At 38.9% G+C, this 19,810-nt stretch overlaps 1 protein-coding gene across 4 annotated transcripts in view; it reads right to left on the reverse strand.

The window, feature by feature from the left end:
* The window catches only part of LOC136268119 (serine palmitoyltransferase 2-like), a 38,081-nt gene that overhangs the window by 2,138 nt on the left and 16,133 nt on the right, over positions 1–19,810 (reverse strand). For 3 of the 4 annotated variants that reach the window (XM_066063353.1, XM_066063356.1, XM_066063355.1), the window contains 9 exons: positions 10,171–10,295; positions 8,545–8,638; positions 8,389–8,494; positions 3,568–3,625; positions 3,050–3,211; positions 2,250–2,376; positions 2,137–2,173; positions 801–899; positions 616–745 (listed from right to left, as the gene is read on the reverse strand). In XM_066063353.1, coding sequence (XP_065919425.1) covers positions 616–745; positions 801–899; positions 2,137–2,173; positions 2,250–2,376; positions 3,050–3,211; positions 3,568–3,625; positions 8,389–8,494; positions 8,545–8,638; positions 10,171–10,295 — 938 coding nt within the window. Of the gene's footprint in view, positions 1–615; positions 746–800; positions 900–2,136; positions 2,174–2,249; positions 2,377–3,049; positions 3,212–3,567; positions 3,626–8,388; positions 8,511–8,544; positions 8,639–10,170; positions 10,296–19,810 lie in introns of all 4 variants that reach the window. The other variant, XM_066063354.1, reaches the window with a different exon arrangement.

Below are 19,810 nucleotides of genomic sequence, written 5' to 3' on the forward strand. Positions count from 1 at the left end.
CATATAGGCTCAGCCGGCTGTGGGTGTGCCCTAGGCAAAAAAAAAAAAACAATTAATAAATTCCAAAGCATTCATTTCATATAGGCTCAGCCGGCTATGGGTGTGCCCCTGGTTAAAAAAACAATTAAATAAATTCCAAAGTTTGTTTACTTAGGGTAGGGCTTGTGACCACCACTACTAAAACTCGATTAAGTGCCAATGCTTAGAAGTCTGGCCTTACTCCCTTATAATAAAAGACAGTGTAACACTACTGATATAGGAGGTTAATTATCATATATACCACTTTAGCGTGGGTGTTCAAAGGCACCGCTAGGGGTTTAACTCAGGAAATATCATGGGAACGTGGTTTGCTCATGGCTTTGACAGTTCAAAGATACGATACACTTTGACTTGTTATATTGAGCAACACGGAGCGTTTAATTATGAGTTTGGGTTTACAGGTTAGGCTAGGCTCAGTGTAGTTGCTAATTGGTTGACAGTTACCAAACGATGAATGATTTCCCTTGTTTTAAGTACTTATGATCCCTACTAGCTTGTAAAATTTATTGCAGTTGTCATTATACTTTAAGCAGTGAAATAAGCAATACTGTAATAGTGAATAAAATAAATACTTACCCAATCAAGCATTTCTCTAGTGTGTGCAGCTGAAACACATATCCTACTTCTTCCTTCATTAATAGGAGTAGCAGGATACCCAACTACCACTACTCCAAGGTTCCTTCTTAAACATTCTCTGCTAAATGCACTAGTGATAAATGAATAATAATACTACAGTGTACCATGAATGTTTATGTACTTACGGCATTTTTCCTGGTTGATATAGCAGGAGTGGAATAACAGGGGAGTGGTCATTTCCATACAAAACAAATCCCATTTCCTTGAGTCTGCGTCTAACATATCTGTACAAGCAGTAACAACCATATCATGATGTAAACCATTAAATGCCAAACTGTAACAAAGTTATGAAATCAAAGGTGGTATCCAAGAAATAGCTACAATGATGTTAATGCCAATCATTTTTTGTCATCATAAAAGCTGCATCTTTATTTCATAGCTTGGCTATGGCCATTAAGCATGCCAGTGCCATCAAAACAAGCAATCGCTTGAGCTAATGATAAGGTGGCAGCTGTCTTAGATATATCAGCAGATTGTAAGGAGCTGAATAGAGGGGTTATCAAACATAATTGCCCAAAGAGCATCGTAACATGGAACCTTTAAACAACTGCCTGCTAACTTAAAAATAAATTACACAAAGAACCCAAAGTTCTCACTGAAGAATTGCAAGAAAAATGGAAGCGCATTGCAGTTCCATTGCACTTATATACATGTGTTCTACAGGGACTGTTGTTAATACTGTTATAGTGATTGCTGGCATTTTATTACATGAAGATAGTGATTAATTATCAAGAGCTGATATAAACAAAGGCTGGCCAGATTACCTATTAAAGAATGGGCTTTGTGAAGAGATAAGTTGCCATGTAGAGAGCTCTACAAACAAGTCATGAGCTTCAAAACAGTTATCCTGTAGAAAGTTCAGCAACAAACAAGACACCTTGTAGAAAGTTTACTACAGTACGTAACAAGTCTCTCTGTAGAGTGTTCGGCTAGACAGCTATGCTACAAGTCACTCTGTAAAGAGTTCAGCTGAATTTCAAGTCAACCTATAGAGATTTAAGCTACATTTCAAGTCACCTGTTAGACTGTTTAGCTCTATAACATAGAATATTTAGCAACACAATAAATATTACACACATTTGTAAAATTACAATGAACAACTAAATGGTTCAAATAGACCACAAAAAGTTAAAAGAAAAGGACGATTAAAAAGGAAGCCCCAAAGCCAGCCACATGCCAGCTATGAGGCTTGCAATAAGTGATATCTATACCAAATAGCTACACTGTGAAAAAGGTGTGGCTCCTCAAAAAGGCCAAGGTGAAAGATTGTGCAGTCATAGAAATGCCTGTAAATACTAATGACGCTTATTTAAAATGAAAATTATTGGCATTAACATCATTGCAAGCATTTCTTGGTTTCCACCTTTGATTTTTTCTTAGGGACGGAGAGGGTTCACCCTTTTTTACAGCTTAGCTGTTTACCACACATATACCATAGACACACAACACATAATGTCCTACCCAGTATTTTCAGCCAAAGCATCTATTCTCAATTTTCCTATTAGAAAAGATTTAATCAATCATAACATGTGTTGTACACAAACAAATGCTCCACAGATGGCAGTACAAAATACCTTCACTGGTGCCATTCTCTCCCATAATAATTTTCATTGCAGATACAGCCATTTGTGCAATTGGAGGTGACATAGAAGTGGCATAAGTTGTTCCATAAGATGCTTGACGAAGAAAGTTCATAATTTTCTGGGGAAAAGACCAGAGAGCATAGGGTATGCATAGTTGAAACTATATGGGACCATATAATCTGTACAAGTTCCATATTGTTGTTGAATGACTAGTGATGTAATTCACAATTTGTTCAACTAGTGCTACTTAACCCATGGGTAAGAATCACTACTCTGTTTGTTATAAAGCATTTAACAATTGAAAATTGTTACTAAAACTTAAAGCAATTTCTGGTGCTTAGAAAAGTTAAGCCATTATGCAATCCAGCTGAGTGCTCAATGATTAGCCATAGTAAAACCAATAAAATTATATATGCTATAGCTGATAATGGCTCTTATATGTAGGACATACATATACAGTAGAGCACCTCAAGTCATGTAGCTATTCCATGAAACCTATTGTAAAACCTGCATCAAAGATGACATGATAATTATGTGTTACTTATAGCCAGGGTTAGAAGGCAGCAACCAGCAAGTGCATAGCATATACAATAGAAGTAGAACCTGCATGAGTTAAGGTAGTACATATGTTATGCTCCTCTATGTACAAGCAGCCTTTAAAAATATATTCAAAACAGCTAAAGTAAACCTACACCCATTTTCTAACTATACAAAACAACATAGCACCATAATCACAAACACCATCAAGTATACTGTGCATATATAGAGAGATTCTCTGCAATGACACATACATGGCTAGCAGCAACATAGCCTCCAGAACTGCCAAAACTTTTGGTGAATGTTCCCATGAGAATATCCACTTCAGAAGGATCAATACCATAGTATTCACATACTCCACGACCTGTTGGTCCCAATGCTCCAATACTGTGAGCTTCATCAACATATAAATATGTCTAAAAATGATCACAGAAATGCTGCTTCAATATGGTAGTAAGGATTACTGTATGAAGATCTGAGCTTTCCCTGCTCAAAAATATCACCCCAAACCTTTCCTTCATGACAGCTTGGCAGGTTAATTAGGCTAGAAATTATAATCTTTTTCATGTAATAAATGATGCCATGCGTGCGTGCGTGCGTGCGTGCGTGCGTGCGTGCGTGCGTGCGTGCGTGCATGTGTGTGTGTGTGTGCATGTGTGTATGCACGTGTGTGTATCTATCTGTAACTGAGTGTATGTGGTTGCCTTTCTGAAATGGGTAAAAACATGGTATTTAATAAGCATGTCAACTTATAAAACAGCAATGACCTTACTTTATACTTTTTCTTTAATCTGACAATCTCTGGTAACTTTAAAATTGTACCTTCCATACTATTAAAACAAACAGTATAAAAGTACATTAGAGTTAGACACAAACATACACATTCACAATGTTTGCAATACAAGAATCTGTGGTGGTGGTGTAACAAACAAACAAACAAAAAATCACGTATTCTTAAGCTTGCAGGCACAAAACAGGAAACTAAAAGGATTACAGGAGTACTAGGAATGAGTAACTGTGTTGCTATAAAACACATACAGTGGATCCTCAGTTATCTGAACACCTACGTTTCAGTTAAACAAAGGTATTCAAATAAGTCTTCAGATAACTGAAGCCCATTGATCTAAATGAGTTCAGTTCACTTACTCTATAATAGAATGTAATATAACAGTCATGATCACTATGGCCAAGGTGTTAGGATAACTACTCAGGATCCACTGTAATTCATATTTGTCAAGCTAAAATTTACAATTCTATTAAGGTTGTTATGTATTGACAAGTAGTAATTCTCTGACACTGTATCAAAGTGACTATTGTTAAATATGTGACCTACTGAGCAAAAACTGGCCATTTTCGCACATTCCTCGAATTCAATTTTATTACATCTCTGTAATCTACAGTAACAAAAGAGTGGACAGCCAAAGTTTTAGCCTTTTATTATGAATGGTCTTGGAGTTATAGCACTAGACAGCTGGAACAGTGATAAACTTGATTTGTACAGCAACAATACAGGAAATAAATTACAGACGCTTAGATAATCGATCCTATCTCACAATTAAAACAAGCTACGAAGATGGGACTTGGCTCAATCAGTGCACCATGAATTGGAAAATCAAGTAAGGTATAGTTCTTCCCTGTAATTCTTCGTGTTGACAAATAAGAAAGCCATTCCAACTAAGAAATGACAATGGTGGACATCATTTTTACTGCATCGTAAACAACATAACTCACATATTCTTTGCTGTGTGAACATGAAACAAAGCTTTTTGTACTTTCCATAAACAGGCGAATCCAATGATGTATAGGTTTTATTAATTAGAGTCTAATTTCAGTGCGTATGTATGCGATTAAAGCGTGTGTAAATTTTTCACACAGCACATGTATTTTTATCCAATGTATTTCAGTACAGGCAAACTAGATTTTGAGAAAACGTCCAGTTTTCGCTCAGTAGGTCACATATGTGACTGGATCTACGAAAACCGTTCTTATCGCCCAAGACAGGAAGTTTGATTTTTTCACACAAACGCAAAGCTTAATGAATGCACTATCAAGTTTCACTGCCACAGTCGACCAGAGTAAAGTGGTCTGCTTTTGCTGGCTGCTTTTCTAGAGCACAGTGGCGAGCCGTACGAGTGGTCTGGGGTCTTGATGGAGCCCTGGCCAACCAGGAGATGGCTGTGTGTGGCTGTACAGCTCTGTGGTGTTGGACAATGACCTGTGCTGTAAATTTCCTTTCATTTTAGCCAGTTCTGAGCCCTGAATGGCCTATAACTTGGCCTAATTCATCCCAGCACGTCTCTTTTCAATTTTTGAACACCATCTTGCCCGCCTTCCAGGGCCCCCCGCCTCCCACCCTTCTGGAGCTCGCCTGATACAGACAACCTCGGTTTAAAAACTATCTAAAACGGCGGGAAACTTAGCTGTTGACTACTTCTTCAGTGGATGATCAGGAAGGTAAGAAATTGTTGTGAAACGTGTGAAAATTTGGTATGCGTAGCTACCACCATTGGCCAGCTACAACACACAGAATATTTAAAACCGACGTTTCTCGATACTTTTAAATGGGCGATAAGACCGGTTTTCCCAGAGACAGTCACATATGTTAAAAATATTTTTTGCAGCAATAGCTGGATTAGATTAAACTGAGATTACTGAAGTCTGACAGAAAATTCAGCTGTTTGCATGAACGATTCTAGGCAGTAGGTGTGACAAAAAATCGCACTATATTTGTGCACAACTTTGTGACTATCTAACATGCTCACATCACCAGAGAATCATGTGCAAATTAGAAGTAAGTGTTCGTTTACAAATTTCCACACATATTCTATATACATCTAAATTTAATTTCCAAGTCATATCTGAGTACACATACTTTGCCACGCTTGCATCTAATTATTCCAAACCAATTTAGACAATATTTTTGACTTATATGATCCAATTTAGTTGCTGTAAGTTCTTCAGCGGTGACTTCTTCACCATGCCAGCTACTACTGTAAGATCACAACACCCGAGAATCATGTGCAAATTAGATGTAAGTGTGTGTTTACAAATTACCACACATATTCTACATCTAAATTTAATTTCCAAGTCATATCTGAGTATGCATACTTTGCCATGTTTTCATCTAATTATTCCATACCAATTTAGACAATATTTTTGGATTATATGATCCAAATTAGTTGCTGTGAGTTCTTCAGCGGTTACCTCTTCATCATGCCAGCTACTACTGTAAGCAAAAGGGGTGCCAGCTATGTAACTTGCTTATAATGCACCCAAAACTGGGAGATGTTCTCCATTCCAGATTTGCTATCCATGGATGGTCTTTCAGTTCAGAGTGCTATCAGGAGATGCTCTCCTAGTGACTCCCACCCACACTGCCATTGGAGATGCTAAACTGCTGTTGAGTGTTACTCACTGGTCAGTGGCAGAAGAAGCAGTTCACGATTGGGGATGGGGTGAGCACAAGCAATGAGGGAACATATATTCCAATACAGAGGACTAGGTTTAATGACCAGTGGTAGCAGAACCTACAAACAGTTTAATCATGCAGTTTCATATGGGCTCCAGTCCTACTTTACAAAAATTTAAAATTAAATGTGCTCTGCACCTATCTAGCTATTGTGCACTATCATGTATGCACTTATTTAATGCTACGGCATAGAGAGATCAATATATGTAATACATAAACCATGACTACCAGGTGTATTGCACTTATATACATCCCAAATCCGAAGACAAAGAAAATTTACTGTTGATAAACCCCAAGGTGAAGCTTAGGGGTTTATCAACAGTAAATTTCTTATGGAAGGATGTATATAGTGCAATACAATGAAGTAGCCACGGTTTATATGATAGCATGCCTCATAATTAACATGGAACACTAACACACCATACACACACAAGCTAACTTAAAAAATGAACTCGCGCTTAATTCGATCACCACAATTTGGAATATTACAGCTAGTGATTGAGTTGGCCCCACAATGAACGATCAATTGTGGGACTTAGTAAACATATTTCCGCATATCCCTAGGACTTGTCCGTTCATATCAACGAATGTAGGAGCAACGCACCCATCTTTGAAGTCATGAGGTATGTCTATAAAATGAATCCAGTGGATGGACTGGGGTGATTGGTCACCCTGTGCAGCACAGGCTATCAACCTTGGCTGATTGATTGTACTGGTGCCCACCACGCAGTGATCATCCATTACATAAAATGTGGCCTGCTTCTCTTTAATGAACTGTACATAAAGACCAGTTGCTGCTCACCAAATAACCCATTTATAGTTGCTGTTTCTATTATGTAATATGTTCCTCTATCCTCATATTATCAAAATAATCCAGCTAACTGGTTACATATTTATATGCACAGAAAGGACAACACTGTGCTGCAAATATATTGGGGACTACAACTGGATGTATTATCTGATGCACAGCAGCATCAAGTAAGGAAAGTCCAGTACGTCAGTGCCCCCTCCTTGTTTATTGATGCTGCTAGGAATTAACAAGCCTATTAATCCTGCTGAATGCTGCGAAGTTTACATTCCGGGGCATGCATTCCTCTGTTGTCTCCAGTTCAGGCTACCATCAGGAGATGTTGTTGCTGTTGTCTCTGGGATTGATGGAGATTGGGATGGGAGAGCATCTACTGATGGAAGTCTGGATGGCATCTTTTGATAGCAATCTGAACTGGAAACAGAGCAAACCACCATAGATGAACCACATTGCTACTAACATTCTGTTGCAACTGCTTGCCACTCTCAACTCCAATGGATATTGCCAACTTTGAGGACAACAGCTATGCCCTTGACCATTGTGTCACCTGTGTGCACAGGTTTTCATGTTGTCACTACTTGGCTACAAGAAATGGTCATGTGACACATCTTAATGGCAGCTCGCAAGGTCCACATCACCACATTGCTATATATATACAGTTCATTCATTCTTCTAAAGGACTCTGAGACAGCAAAGGATTGCACTTAGGTTATTTGCCTAGGTTTCCCCTGCTGGCTTCTGTTTTAAAGAGTTCAGAAGAACGGAGATGCTTCTCTGAATTCTTCCATTAAGAAGTCAAACTCCTACTTCTTACTTTAATTTGGCCCTTTGTTCAACTTTGCCAACAATGCCAAGGCCATACAGCATAGCAGGTGAGGTCCCTTGCACTTACCGAATCTGCTTTCCTCAATCAAGAAATTGTAGATGCTGAAAATGAAGATCTGAACTGTACATCAGCCAATTATTGTAAAAAAACGAATAAAGAAAACAAAACAAACATTGAAGGTGTGCATATCAGTGATAACTAGACATCTCAAATTTGGAATGCTAAGTGCCCCACCCTGAGGGAGTGTACACAGCAAATACAATTGTTTCCGTTTAGGCATTACCAAGTTAAGGATGTGGAAAAACAGTGTTTTCTTGGTTCCTGTTTAATAAATACACACTTGTCTGTTGCTTGCTTGCACTGGTCAAACGACACACTAATGTATGTCTTGAGCTTATACAAGGGATGCAACCCATGATAACATAATAAGGTACACTATAACATTCTTATCAAAGCAGAGAGCACAGACTACTATAATGTTAGAACTAACCTGTAAATTCCTTCCACAAGTAGAAATATTTTTTTCCATGGTCTGCGAGTTCTTGGTTGCCCTTCTACTATGGCTTTACGAAGCTCCTTCTCCAAATCATCCATGTCTTTCAAGAGAAAACCCTTGTAAAATACACAAAACAACAATATTATTTACCATTATGCTTGAATTTCTGTATAGTAGCACCAGAGAGGCGAGCACCAAGTACAACTGATGTATGATTGCATGTATCACTTAATATTAAACAGCCCTATAATGAAAACAGACCTGAATAGTTAATGTGTTGAGCTGAGCCCTCAAAAACATTTAATAACTAACAATTAAAGGATGGAATTGCACATGTTCTTGAAATTTTGCTTATTTTGTAGCTTGACTTGCTAAAAATATTTCAAAAGTCTTGTCTTTTCAAAAGCCATAAGTCTTTTCAAAAATCTTATGGCTTTGTTTAGGAAATTATTTTGATTGGTCAATATTTATGACCAATCAAAATAATTTCCTAAACAAAACCATAAGAGTGTACTATCTGTTTTTTTCCCTTTCCTGAACTTAAAATGGAGCCAAACTGAACAAGTATGCTCCGGACACCTTTACTGTCACCACTAACATGGTTGGCTGAAATGCTATGTTAATAATCATGCATCTCTTGAGAAAAATCCACTTTTCTTTTTTAACTGTTTTCTCAGGGCTCAGCTAACTTACTTGCACTGTGCACACACACTATTGTATACACTATCTATAATATGTGTATGTGATCTGTACTATTATTGTAATCATCTAATACACATGTCTGATCAATGCTACGTTGTACATGCTATAGTTAACTATATACAACATACTTGATACTGTATACAACCAAGTACTTAGAATAATGTGACTAGAATCAAAAACTATAAGGCCTACAAACATATACTAACTGGAAATATAATCAATTATGAACAAAGACACAAACATATAATCATGCATCTTCATGTTGATGTTTAAAGAGGTACAACATGCCAGAAAACACTAACATTATGTGCACAGGCTAGCTGCTATGCCTACTGTTAAATTGCTGAGGAAATGGATTGGAATTGACTACTCACCATTCATTAAAGACGAAGTCAGTATATCTATTATGCAAGTTACTAAGTTTTCATGAGTGTTGCAGAGTTTTACTTCTTTACAGCCCATGCAGTCGCAGTTTTGCTCGGCAGCTGGCACTGTGAGAAAACTGACCACAGCTTAATTGGTGTGATAATGTAACAATGAATTTAGGTTTCTTTTAGCTTACGTAAGTTCACTACTCTGTGATATAAGTTGCACAAGTTATAACTCTAATAGAGCAGTCACTTTGATGAAGAACTGCTGCACATGTGTACAGCATGACTGGGATGTGTTGAGAGGCTAATACAGCACAAGGTGAAGTTGGGTGCTGCATTAGTCTCAAGACACAACCCCCGCCCTCCCCTTCCCGAGTGCTGTGTATTTTTCGTATACACAAATATATATCACACAAGTATACATAGGTGGTGTTTTAAGTTCATTTCCTAGTCATCTTTCAGGTCATCTTGTTTAGAGCATTATGCTGAGTACCCAAACCATTTCAATTTTCAGTGATCAGACTATCAGTAAGCTTCTAGTTGTAGAGCTGGTAGGATTAGTTTGGCTATTTACAATGTCACAAACATGATCAATTGTGCTGTCTATTTGTAATCTTGTTTTTTGAAGGAACTCTCCTGTTAAGTAATGCATTGGCAGACCTTCAGCTGCATCATTATCTATTTACATACACTGGTCTATTACCTTTCCCATCAATGATGGAATATTTCCTGAGTTGGTAGCAAACCCCATTCCAAACACCATTGCGTCTTCTTTTCCAACAAATCGAGCAGTGAGGGCTTCTAGCTCTTTCAGTACAGTAGTACTACCTTAGAGGTAACAAATCAATGTAATTTAATCACAGTAGTGGTTTATAAGAGATTAACTATGTTTTTGCCTAAATCCTAAATAGAACACTCACCTTAGAAAGCTTCCCAACCATAACAGAAGCCTTAAAAGTTAATTGGAAGAAGTAGGGTCAATGAAGTAGTCAAAAGGGACAAGGAACCCATAAGTGCCAAACTTAAGGACTCCTGAAGGGACTGATAAACCTGTTAACAGCCACTGTCATCACATGGCTGCATGGCATCATAACATAAAATTTTGAAATTGTAAAATCCGTAAGATGTGCTAGTAGTGAAGCGGACACACCCATAAAGGTCCTGTTTGTGAGATAACTGGATCCTTCCCAACCAGTGCATGTTTATTATGTAATAGTGCAAAGTATAACCTTTCATTATAGACAGGTTAATAAATTGTTCTTAAAGATGAAAAGTTTATTTGATAATAAAGAAAGTGTAATACATTGATGGAGACAGGTAAAGTCAACAGTCAGCTGCTTTATCCTGGACATGGCATACTGGACACAAGTGTATATACACATGCACAACAGCAAAATGGCACAAAGAAACCAGGTATGGAATGGATTGCACTGTGAGTAAACTATATAGAATAGTTCTTTAAAGTGTAAGACATCATTGCAAATAATTGGTTGGGGTTCCGTCGTTTGTTCAGGCTGGTTTTTACCAAAGTTTATTTATTTGATAGCTTTTGTTGTGGTTATTGTTATGTAAACAAAACAAAAAACCTGTGAACCTCTTTAATATATACTACATATAAGTAGTTCTGTGTATTGGATGATTAGCGTGACATGATTGGGAAATTTGGCTAGTGGTCCCTGAAAATTTAGCTGTCAATGGGATAATTATTAAAGAACTGAAATATGCCATTTTGTTCATATTATTCTTATCATTTTTTCTAGGACCGCGTCACATACAACCAAATACATACACCAACGTGACAGCCCCCTGGTGAGGTTATTAGGTGGTGAAGGCACGATCTCCAAATCAACTCAATATGTTACAGTAGTGACAGATACAACATAATAGTGGCATCGTAACTAAAGGCCACCAGTAGCTAAGTGCCAGTACATTATTGGTGTGGTAATGGCACAGTGATATGTACACAGTATATGTAATTATGCATACAAAACATACAGGAGAGAACTATACATTAATGCAGTATATGCAGCAATATATTATAGGCAACATATCCAATATACAGTAAAGTATCATCAACTAGAGCTAAATAAGGTTCATCAGTGATGTAGCAATGGCAGTGCACTATAATTATGCATACACAACTTGCAGGAGATAGCTACACAATACTGTAGGAGTATGCAAGCCAAATGAACCAGATAAAGGAAGACAGTCAAGCCAGCCAGAACCTAGTAGCTAAGCCAGGTGAAGGCAAAAAAGATTAAGCATGTATTGAATTGCCTGACACCAACACAAAGGAAGTTCGCCAAGCCAGCTGTACAAGACAAGATTGTTTACTTGTATTTCATATTGTAAAGAACGTGGCATGTGTTTTAATGTTTTCTTGTATTAATTAAATAAATATTTTATGTGACTGGCAGACTTAATTCAGACATTACAAACATAAAAACTTACTTGTAATCTTCTTGTTTATGTGTAAAGTGGCCTCTCGCTCTGCTGCAGTCACTTCACAGATACTCGCTAATCTTCTCCTTCGCGCAATCTGTAATTAAGCAAGGTGTGGTATTGTGCATTATATAGAATTACACGTATGGTCAAGTCATCAGCACGAACGGGCGCAACGATTATACGTTTGTGCCTTCGTTCACAGGCGAATCGATCCCCGGTTAGTTTATGTCTCTAGGCCTCGTAGTTTTCTCAAACATTAATTATTTATTATTTATGATGTAATTTTAACCGAGTTTCGTATTATTCTTAGTACTTGGTTGTATAACCACTAAAGGAAAATCTGTTTTTTTTTTTAAGGATAAAATTGCATAGCCTTCTCTGCTATGTTATTCTCCATGTCCACAAACCATTTATATTATGCACAATGAAAACAAATCTGACTATATATAATAAAGCTAAAATTGTAGCTATAGAAACCACAAGAATGAATATATGTGGTTCGGTGGAAACCCTATTATTTTAACCACAGTATTTTCATTCCAGAACAACAATGTTGTACTGCCTGCTTGACTTGTTTTATCCAGCTATTGTATTAAAACTTATAATGCACTGGTTGCAGATTTGCAGACCACAACGAGTGCATTATAAGATATAATGCACTGACTGCAGTGCATCATACAGATATTGCACTGGCTGCAGTTTTTTGCAGCATTGCACAAGGGCTGGCAGCCAAGACTGCTACGACACCTCACCTATAATAGGTGGAAAAATACCTCACAGTTCACTTGAATTCTTTTATAGTCTAAAATGTAAAACTCAATTGTGGGGCCATAACGTCACCAAATGTCACCAAATCAAAAGTCAACCAAGCAGCCAATGGCAATTGAAAAAGCCAACAAGGTGGCCAAAACTCTACTCCACACATATATCTATATATATAAAGCTTAAAACTGCCTGTCTGTCTGTCTGCATTCCATTTTAGTTCACGCATTCTTCTCACCAGTTGTTGCACGTGTTGAAGCGGTTTTGGCACCAAACAAAATGCTCATCATCTAGGAATAAGCTAGTGTTTAAATGAAGCTTCTAGCCACCATCGTTTGTCGTTTACAGCATATTTAGTGCAAGGGTGTAGACAAACATTAGCTTGAATTCTTGTAGACAATTGGCTTAGTGGTAGGGCATGTGCTTCATAAATGCAAGGTCCTGAGTTTGAATTCAGTTAGAGACTATAATTTTTCTTTTTTCTTTTTCACTCTGGCAACCTTTTTAGAGCAATTTTGTTTTCTATTACATTCCTGTCAAAACCATTTTTACGCGTGATCATTACAAATTTATGAGACATTATTCAAATTCAAGTGTGAAAATGCAAAAACAAAAGTGTTCGTCTTCATTTCGTGCTTCTCAACCAAAGAGACGTAAGCAACATCAAAGACTGGACCCAGTGGCATGCAGACAGGCAACGTGAGTGACATCAGCTGGCAGCATCTACTACCACTGTTTCACACGAAGATACTGGACTACTGAGTGAAGATGCCATAGACAGGAGGCAACGAAATGATGCAGAAGCTCATCGTCTTCCCCATCTAGACCTTGACAGCAGATTACAAGAACAAGGACCGATACAATTGCTCGCCAACAAGCTCATACTGATCCAGCCACATGACAACAGGAACAACAGAGGGATAAAGCTGCCAGACAACAAGTGCGTGCTGACCCAGCCATAAGACAACGGGAACAGCAGCAGGACACAGTTGCTCATCAAATCGCCAGGGGTGATCCACAGTACAGAGCTCAGGAGCAGCAGATGAATAACACACGTCAACAACAGGTAAATGCCAGTAGACTACCTAAATTTCCTAGGGAGACTAAGTCATTTAGCCGTTCTAAAAATGATGTCCAACTGGAGCTATTCCCTCAACCACAGCCTTTCTTGCAACACGGTACAGAGAGTGATAACAAACATTTTCTGACAAACATACGTAAATATAATTCCGCATTTCAAATGACCGGCTTTGGTTGTAATGAGGTGACAATCCTGGCTCTTTAATCCCACCTCTAGAATACAGGGTCAGGTATACCATCGGATTGGTAGCATGGTTCCATAAATGGGTAAGTCTCCAAAATTTTGTCAAATTTATTTCATTAACAATCAGGAGTCACAGGTGGCCACTAGGTGTCAAATAGTTGGTGGTTTAAGGCCTGACATTGTCAGCAATATCAACCAGCTATTGCATAATGACAATCACTATGTGCAACTGTTTAAAGTGGCTAAGGACTTTTTTGACCAACAGGATGTCCCAACAAACATCAGAGTTGTTATATCAATGAAACAAAGAGACCTACAGGTGAGTATTTCAGGAAGTACAACATTCCAATGTGTGATGAGATGGGTGTGTTGATGCCTAATGAAAATGCAAACAACAGGGACATACGTAGTGTTGCACTACAGGGATGGTGGTTTGCATCAAATCTCAGGGGATATGATCCATTACAGTACCCACTGATTTTATCTTATAGTACTAATGGGTGGCACATCAATCTTAAACTAGTTAATGATAAAAATCTTGTGTTCTGGAATCAATGTAGTGATGTCATTAACTAACTGATGTAATATATGATTGTATAAGTGCACGTGCATAGTTGCTCTTTCCCATATAGCCGTTTTGTTGTAGTTGCTTAATTTGTTGAGTTGATTACAATTATTAATCATTGAACTTATTGTGTATTTACAACGATACCACATTGGCGACAAGTAGTGGAACTTCCATGGCGACTATTCCGATTGGCAAACTGACTGAGTTCAACCCAAGGACCGACTCAATCACAGCATACGTGGAAAGAATAACTTTGTATTTCCAAGCAAATGAAGTGGCAGATGGAAAGAAAGTGGCAGTGTTTCTGAGCGCCATTGGAAGCAAAACCTATGCGTTACTTCAGAACTTAACTACCCCAACCGCACCGGCAGATAAAACTTTCGAACAGTTAGTGGGTATTCTAAAGAAGCACTATGAACCTAAGCCACTTGTTATTGCAGAGAGGTTCGCGTTTCATAGATGTTCACAGCGTCCTCAAGAATCAGTGAAAGACTTCGCTGCAGAGCTACAGCGTCTCACGATCCACTGTGAATTTGGGGCTCACCTAGACGAGGCCCTCAGAGATCGTTTTGTCTGCGGACTAGCAAGTGAAACTATACAGAAACGGCTTTTAACTGAGAAAGAATTGACGTTCAGTGGAGCTATCGATATAGCACATGGGATGGAGTCTGCTGCCTATCACGCCAGAGCGCTACAGGGCGGGGCACAGTCAAAGGAAGTGCACAAATTGAACCAGACTTCTGGGCGGGGGGAGACTAAAGAATGTTACAAGTGTGGTCAGTCTTCCCACCGACCTATGCATTGTCTCTGCAAGAGTGCCAAATGCCACAACTGTGGTAAACAAGGACACTTAAAGAGAATGTGCAGACAGGGACAACCACAAACTAGGCAGCATAGTGATGGCAAAGAAGCTACCAAAAAGCGAATTGGGACTGTCACCAATGCAACTACAAGCAGCTCTGATGGACTGTATGCAATAAATGACAAGTCATCAGTTAAGCCCTTTACTGTGGATGTCAAGCTCAATGGGAAACCATTTTCTATGGAGTTGGACACTGGTGCAACTGTTTCCTTAATTTCAGAGAACACTTTCAAACAGTTATTTCCAGGTACTAAGTTGCAACCATCAAACACACAGTTGCACTCCTATTCAAGAGAGTCGATTTCAGTACTGGGTCAAATACAAGTTGAAGTTTCCTATGGTGATCAATGTGTCAAATTACCCTTGTTAGTAGTGGCAGGGGGAGGCCCAAACCTTTTTGGCCGAGATTGGATGCTACAAATTGAATTGAATTGGAAGAAAATTTACACAGTTACTAGTGATACCACGTTGGAGCAGTTATTGAATTGTCACAATAGTTTGTTTGAATCAGGTCTTGGAATGTTAAAAGATTACAAAGCTAAAATTTACGTAGATCCTCAGGCTAAGCCTAAGTTTTGTAAAGCTCGTCCAGTTCCATACTCTATGCAAACTAAAGTGGAGGAAGAGCTTGACAGATTGAGGACAGAAGGTATTATTGAACAAGTCCAATATGCAGAGTGGGCGGCACCAATTGTGCCAGTCCTTAAGGCTGATGGTAAATCACTGAGAATCTGTGGCGACTTTAAAGTTACTGTCAACAAAGCTTCAAAGCTTGACCGTTATCCAATTCCTAAAATCGAAGATTTGTTTGCTACTCTCTCTCATGGCACTTCCTTTACAAAATTAGACATGAGCCAGGCTTACCAGCAGATCATGTTGGATGATGAGTCTAAAAAGTATGTTGTTGTCAACACACACAAGGGGCTCTTTTGCTACAATAGATTACCTTTTGGTGTTTCCTCGGCACCAGGGATATTCCAACGAGTCATGGAATGTCTCCTCAAAGACATCCCAGGTGTTATTGTTTATCTTGATGATATACTTGTGACGGGCCGCTCAGTGGAAGAACATTTGTCAACCTTACATAAAGTTTTTCAACGACTGGAAGATGCAGGTCTTAAACTGAAGAAAAGTAAATGTGTGTTCCTCGCCGACTCTGTGACTTACCTGGGTCATCGTATTGATTCCCAAGGCTTGCACCCTCTAGAAGAGAAAGTGAAGGCACTTCAAGCTGTTCCCAATCCCAAGAATGTGACCGAACTAAAGTCATACTTAGGGATGCTCTCGTATTATTCGAAGTTCCTTCCAAACCTGTCATCGAAGCTTGCTCCTTTACACAAGCTACTGAAACAGTCAGTCCCATGGCAATGGAAGGATGAACAGCAGCAAGCATTTGAGAATTCAAAACAATTGCTATCGTCGTCACAACTCCTGGTTCATTTTGACCCAACTTTAGAAATTCGTTTGGCTTGTGACGCGTCTGCCTATGGCATAGGCGCCGTTTTGTCACATGTAATGCCTGATGGATCAGAAAAACCAATTGGTTTTGTGTCTCGGACCTTGACAGATGCTGAAAAGAAATACTCACAAGTGGAGAAAGAAGGTCTAGCGTGTGTTTATGGTGTGAAACATTTTCATTCATACTTGTTTGGTCACAAATTTGTGTTACAGACTGATCACCAGCCTTTGACAACATTGTTCAATGAGACCAAAAGTATCCCGGTTCAAGCATCAAGTCGTATGCAGCGCTGGGCACTATTGTTAGCATCTTACGAGTATACCATTGTTTTCAGATCCACTAGTAAACATGCAAATGCTGATGCTATGAGTCGGTTACCCTTACCTGACAAGCCTACTAGTACTCCTGTACCAGCTGAGTTAGTGTTAATGATAGAAAAGCTTGACGAAGCCCCCATTACCTCAACACAAATAGCCAATTGGACTAAGAAGGATCCTGTCTTGGCAAAAGTGTCACAATACATACAGTTTGGATGGCCTAGTCAGGTTGACAATGCACTGAAACCTTACTGGAACAGACATTTTGAACTATCCACTCATGCTGGTTGCATCCTTTGGGGTGTAAGAGTGGTTGTTCCACCACAGGGCAGACAAACAGTTCTGGCTGAACTTCATGGAGGACACCCAGGGATGACACGGAAGAAGGCTTTGGCACGACATCTAGTATGGTGGCCTAAATTAGATGAAGCTGTTGAAGATGTTGTGAAACAGTGTGAGGATTGCCAGCAGTATCGAGCCACACCCCCTCCAGTACCACTTCACCCTTGGCAGTGGCCTACCCGCCCTTGGACTAGATTACATATAGATTTTGCGGGACCAATTGAAGGAAAAATGTTGCTGATCATTGTCGATTCCCACTCTAAGTGGATTGAAGCATCTACTTGCGTTCGTTCTTAGTCCACTACAGCACATTGAAGGCCATGGTCTAAAGAAACTTCAGCTGCATTCCATTGTTAACCACACGATAAATAACTCAGCTGGTAAAGCACCTTCCTAAGTTGTTGTTGTTGCAGCTACTGCTGTGTGTAGGGCAGCTACTGCTGTGTGTAGGGAGTGGGTTTGAATCATGCGAGTGATAAAACTTTTTTCTTGTTTTATATACCTTTTTGATGCATACTTCATCTTTTTTTTTCTAATATTAAGTTCATAGCATCCAGCTATTGCGTCACAGCCTACGGACTGTTGGAAAAGTATACAGTAGCACATTTGATAGGTATAGGGCAAGCCAATAGGTTTGTCTGTGTGTTTGTCCCATGTGTTCTATTAGAGTAAGTGCCTTCTCTTTGTAACTCCAATTCTTCGTGATATTAACTATGTAATCCAAAACAGCCAAGCTGTAAAAAAAAAGAGTGCGACCCTGAGAAAGGCTATGGTGAAAAAGATGTGAAATCCAAAGTGGCGGCCAAGAAATGGCTGTGATGGTAGGTTAATGGTAAAAATTTTAAAAACGACAAATCAGGTGAATTTGGTGCCGTTTGGTCTTGGCACAAAATTCACCTGAATTGTCGTTATTAAAATTTTTACCATTAACCTACCATCACAGCCATTTCTTGGCCGCCACCTTAGATTTCACATCTTTTTTCACCATAGCCTATTTGAGGGCCGCACACTTTTTTTACAGCTTGGCTGTTTTGGATTAGATATATAATACGTATATTTATTACAGAATTATCTACATGATGGTTTCTTTGTAACTGAACACTCTACAAGGTGACTTCTTCTAGATGATGTCTCTACAGGGTCACTAGTTTGTAGCCGAACTCTCTACATGGTGGTTTCTTTGTAACTGAACTCTCTTCAAGGTGACTTCTTCTAGCTGATCTCTCTACAGGGTGATTTGTTTGTAGCTGAACTCTCTACAGGTAGTTTGTTTGCAGCTGAACTCTCTGCATGATGGTTTCTTTGTAGCTGAACTCTCTACAAGGTAACTTCTTCTAGCTGATCTCTTTACAGGGCGAATTGTTTGTAGCTGAACTCTCTACATGGTGGTTTCTTTGTAGCTGAACTCTCTACAAGGTGAGCTGAACTATCTCTTTCTGTAGTTGAACTCCCTACAAGGTAACTTCTTCTAGCTGATCTATCTAAAGAGTGAATTGTTTGTTACTAAACTCTCTACAGGGTGATTAGTTTGTAGCTGATCTCTATACAGGTTACTTGTTTCTAACTGATCTCTTGAATTCTCTTCAGGGTGACTGCTCTATTAGGATGACTGCTCTATTAGAGTATCTCGATCTCGCACTTGCTACACCAAGTTGGATTTCGTGTTATAACTCCGTGGCTTTAAGTCTGATTCTTCTACACTACTGAAGAGCCTTTCTAAGATGATTACTCCATCTGTACAGCAATTTTCAAAGCATTACCCCACGCGGTTTTTCTGGTAGGTGTGACAAGTAGACGTTTTTTTATTACCTAATGTCGATTGCATAATTGTTACACACTGTTGGTTTTTTCACTGTATCTTCCTGGTTTTTGGCTTGATTGCTTTCAAACCACAAAAGGTTTGAGATTCAATAGTTAACCTATTTACCCACTGATTTTCAGCTTTTTCCCATAAGCAGTTTACCTTGTAGGCGTGACAACATATTGGTGTTATTTTTCGTGAATAATCGCTAATAACTCTTTTCCTGTTTATCGTATTCCAACCAAAGTTGGTACTGAGATGTGCCGTTAAACCCCCCTTCTGTGTACCAACGTTCAAGGCAATCAGATATAGCGTTCGCGTTTTATAGCAGTTTTTGTAAATGTGTGAAAAGAGGAAGAAAAAAAATGAAGAAACTAAGCCAATTTTTGAAGTCGCATATCTCAGGAACGCCTTAAGCGATTTTGCTAAAATTTGGTATGTGGGGTACTGAAGTTGGAGGGTGTGTCCACAGCAAAAATCGTCTTGTTTCATCAAGGCAGCACAGAGCTACAGAGGTGCGAAA

Source organism: Dysidea avara, chromosome 10 (assembly GCF_963678975.1).
Source record: "Dysidea avara chromosome 10, odDysAvar1.4, whole genome shotgun sequence".
In the NCBI taxonomy this organism is placed as follows: Eukaryota; Metazoa; Porifera; class Demospongiae; order Dictyoceratida; family Dysideidae; genus Dysidea; species Dysidea avara.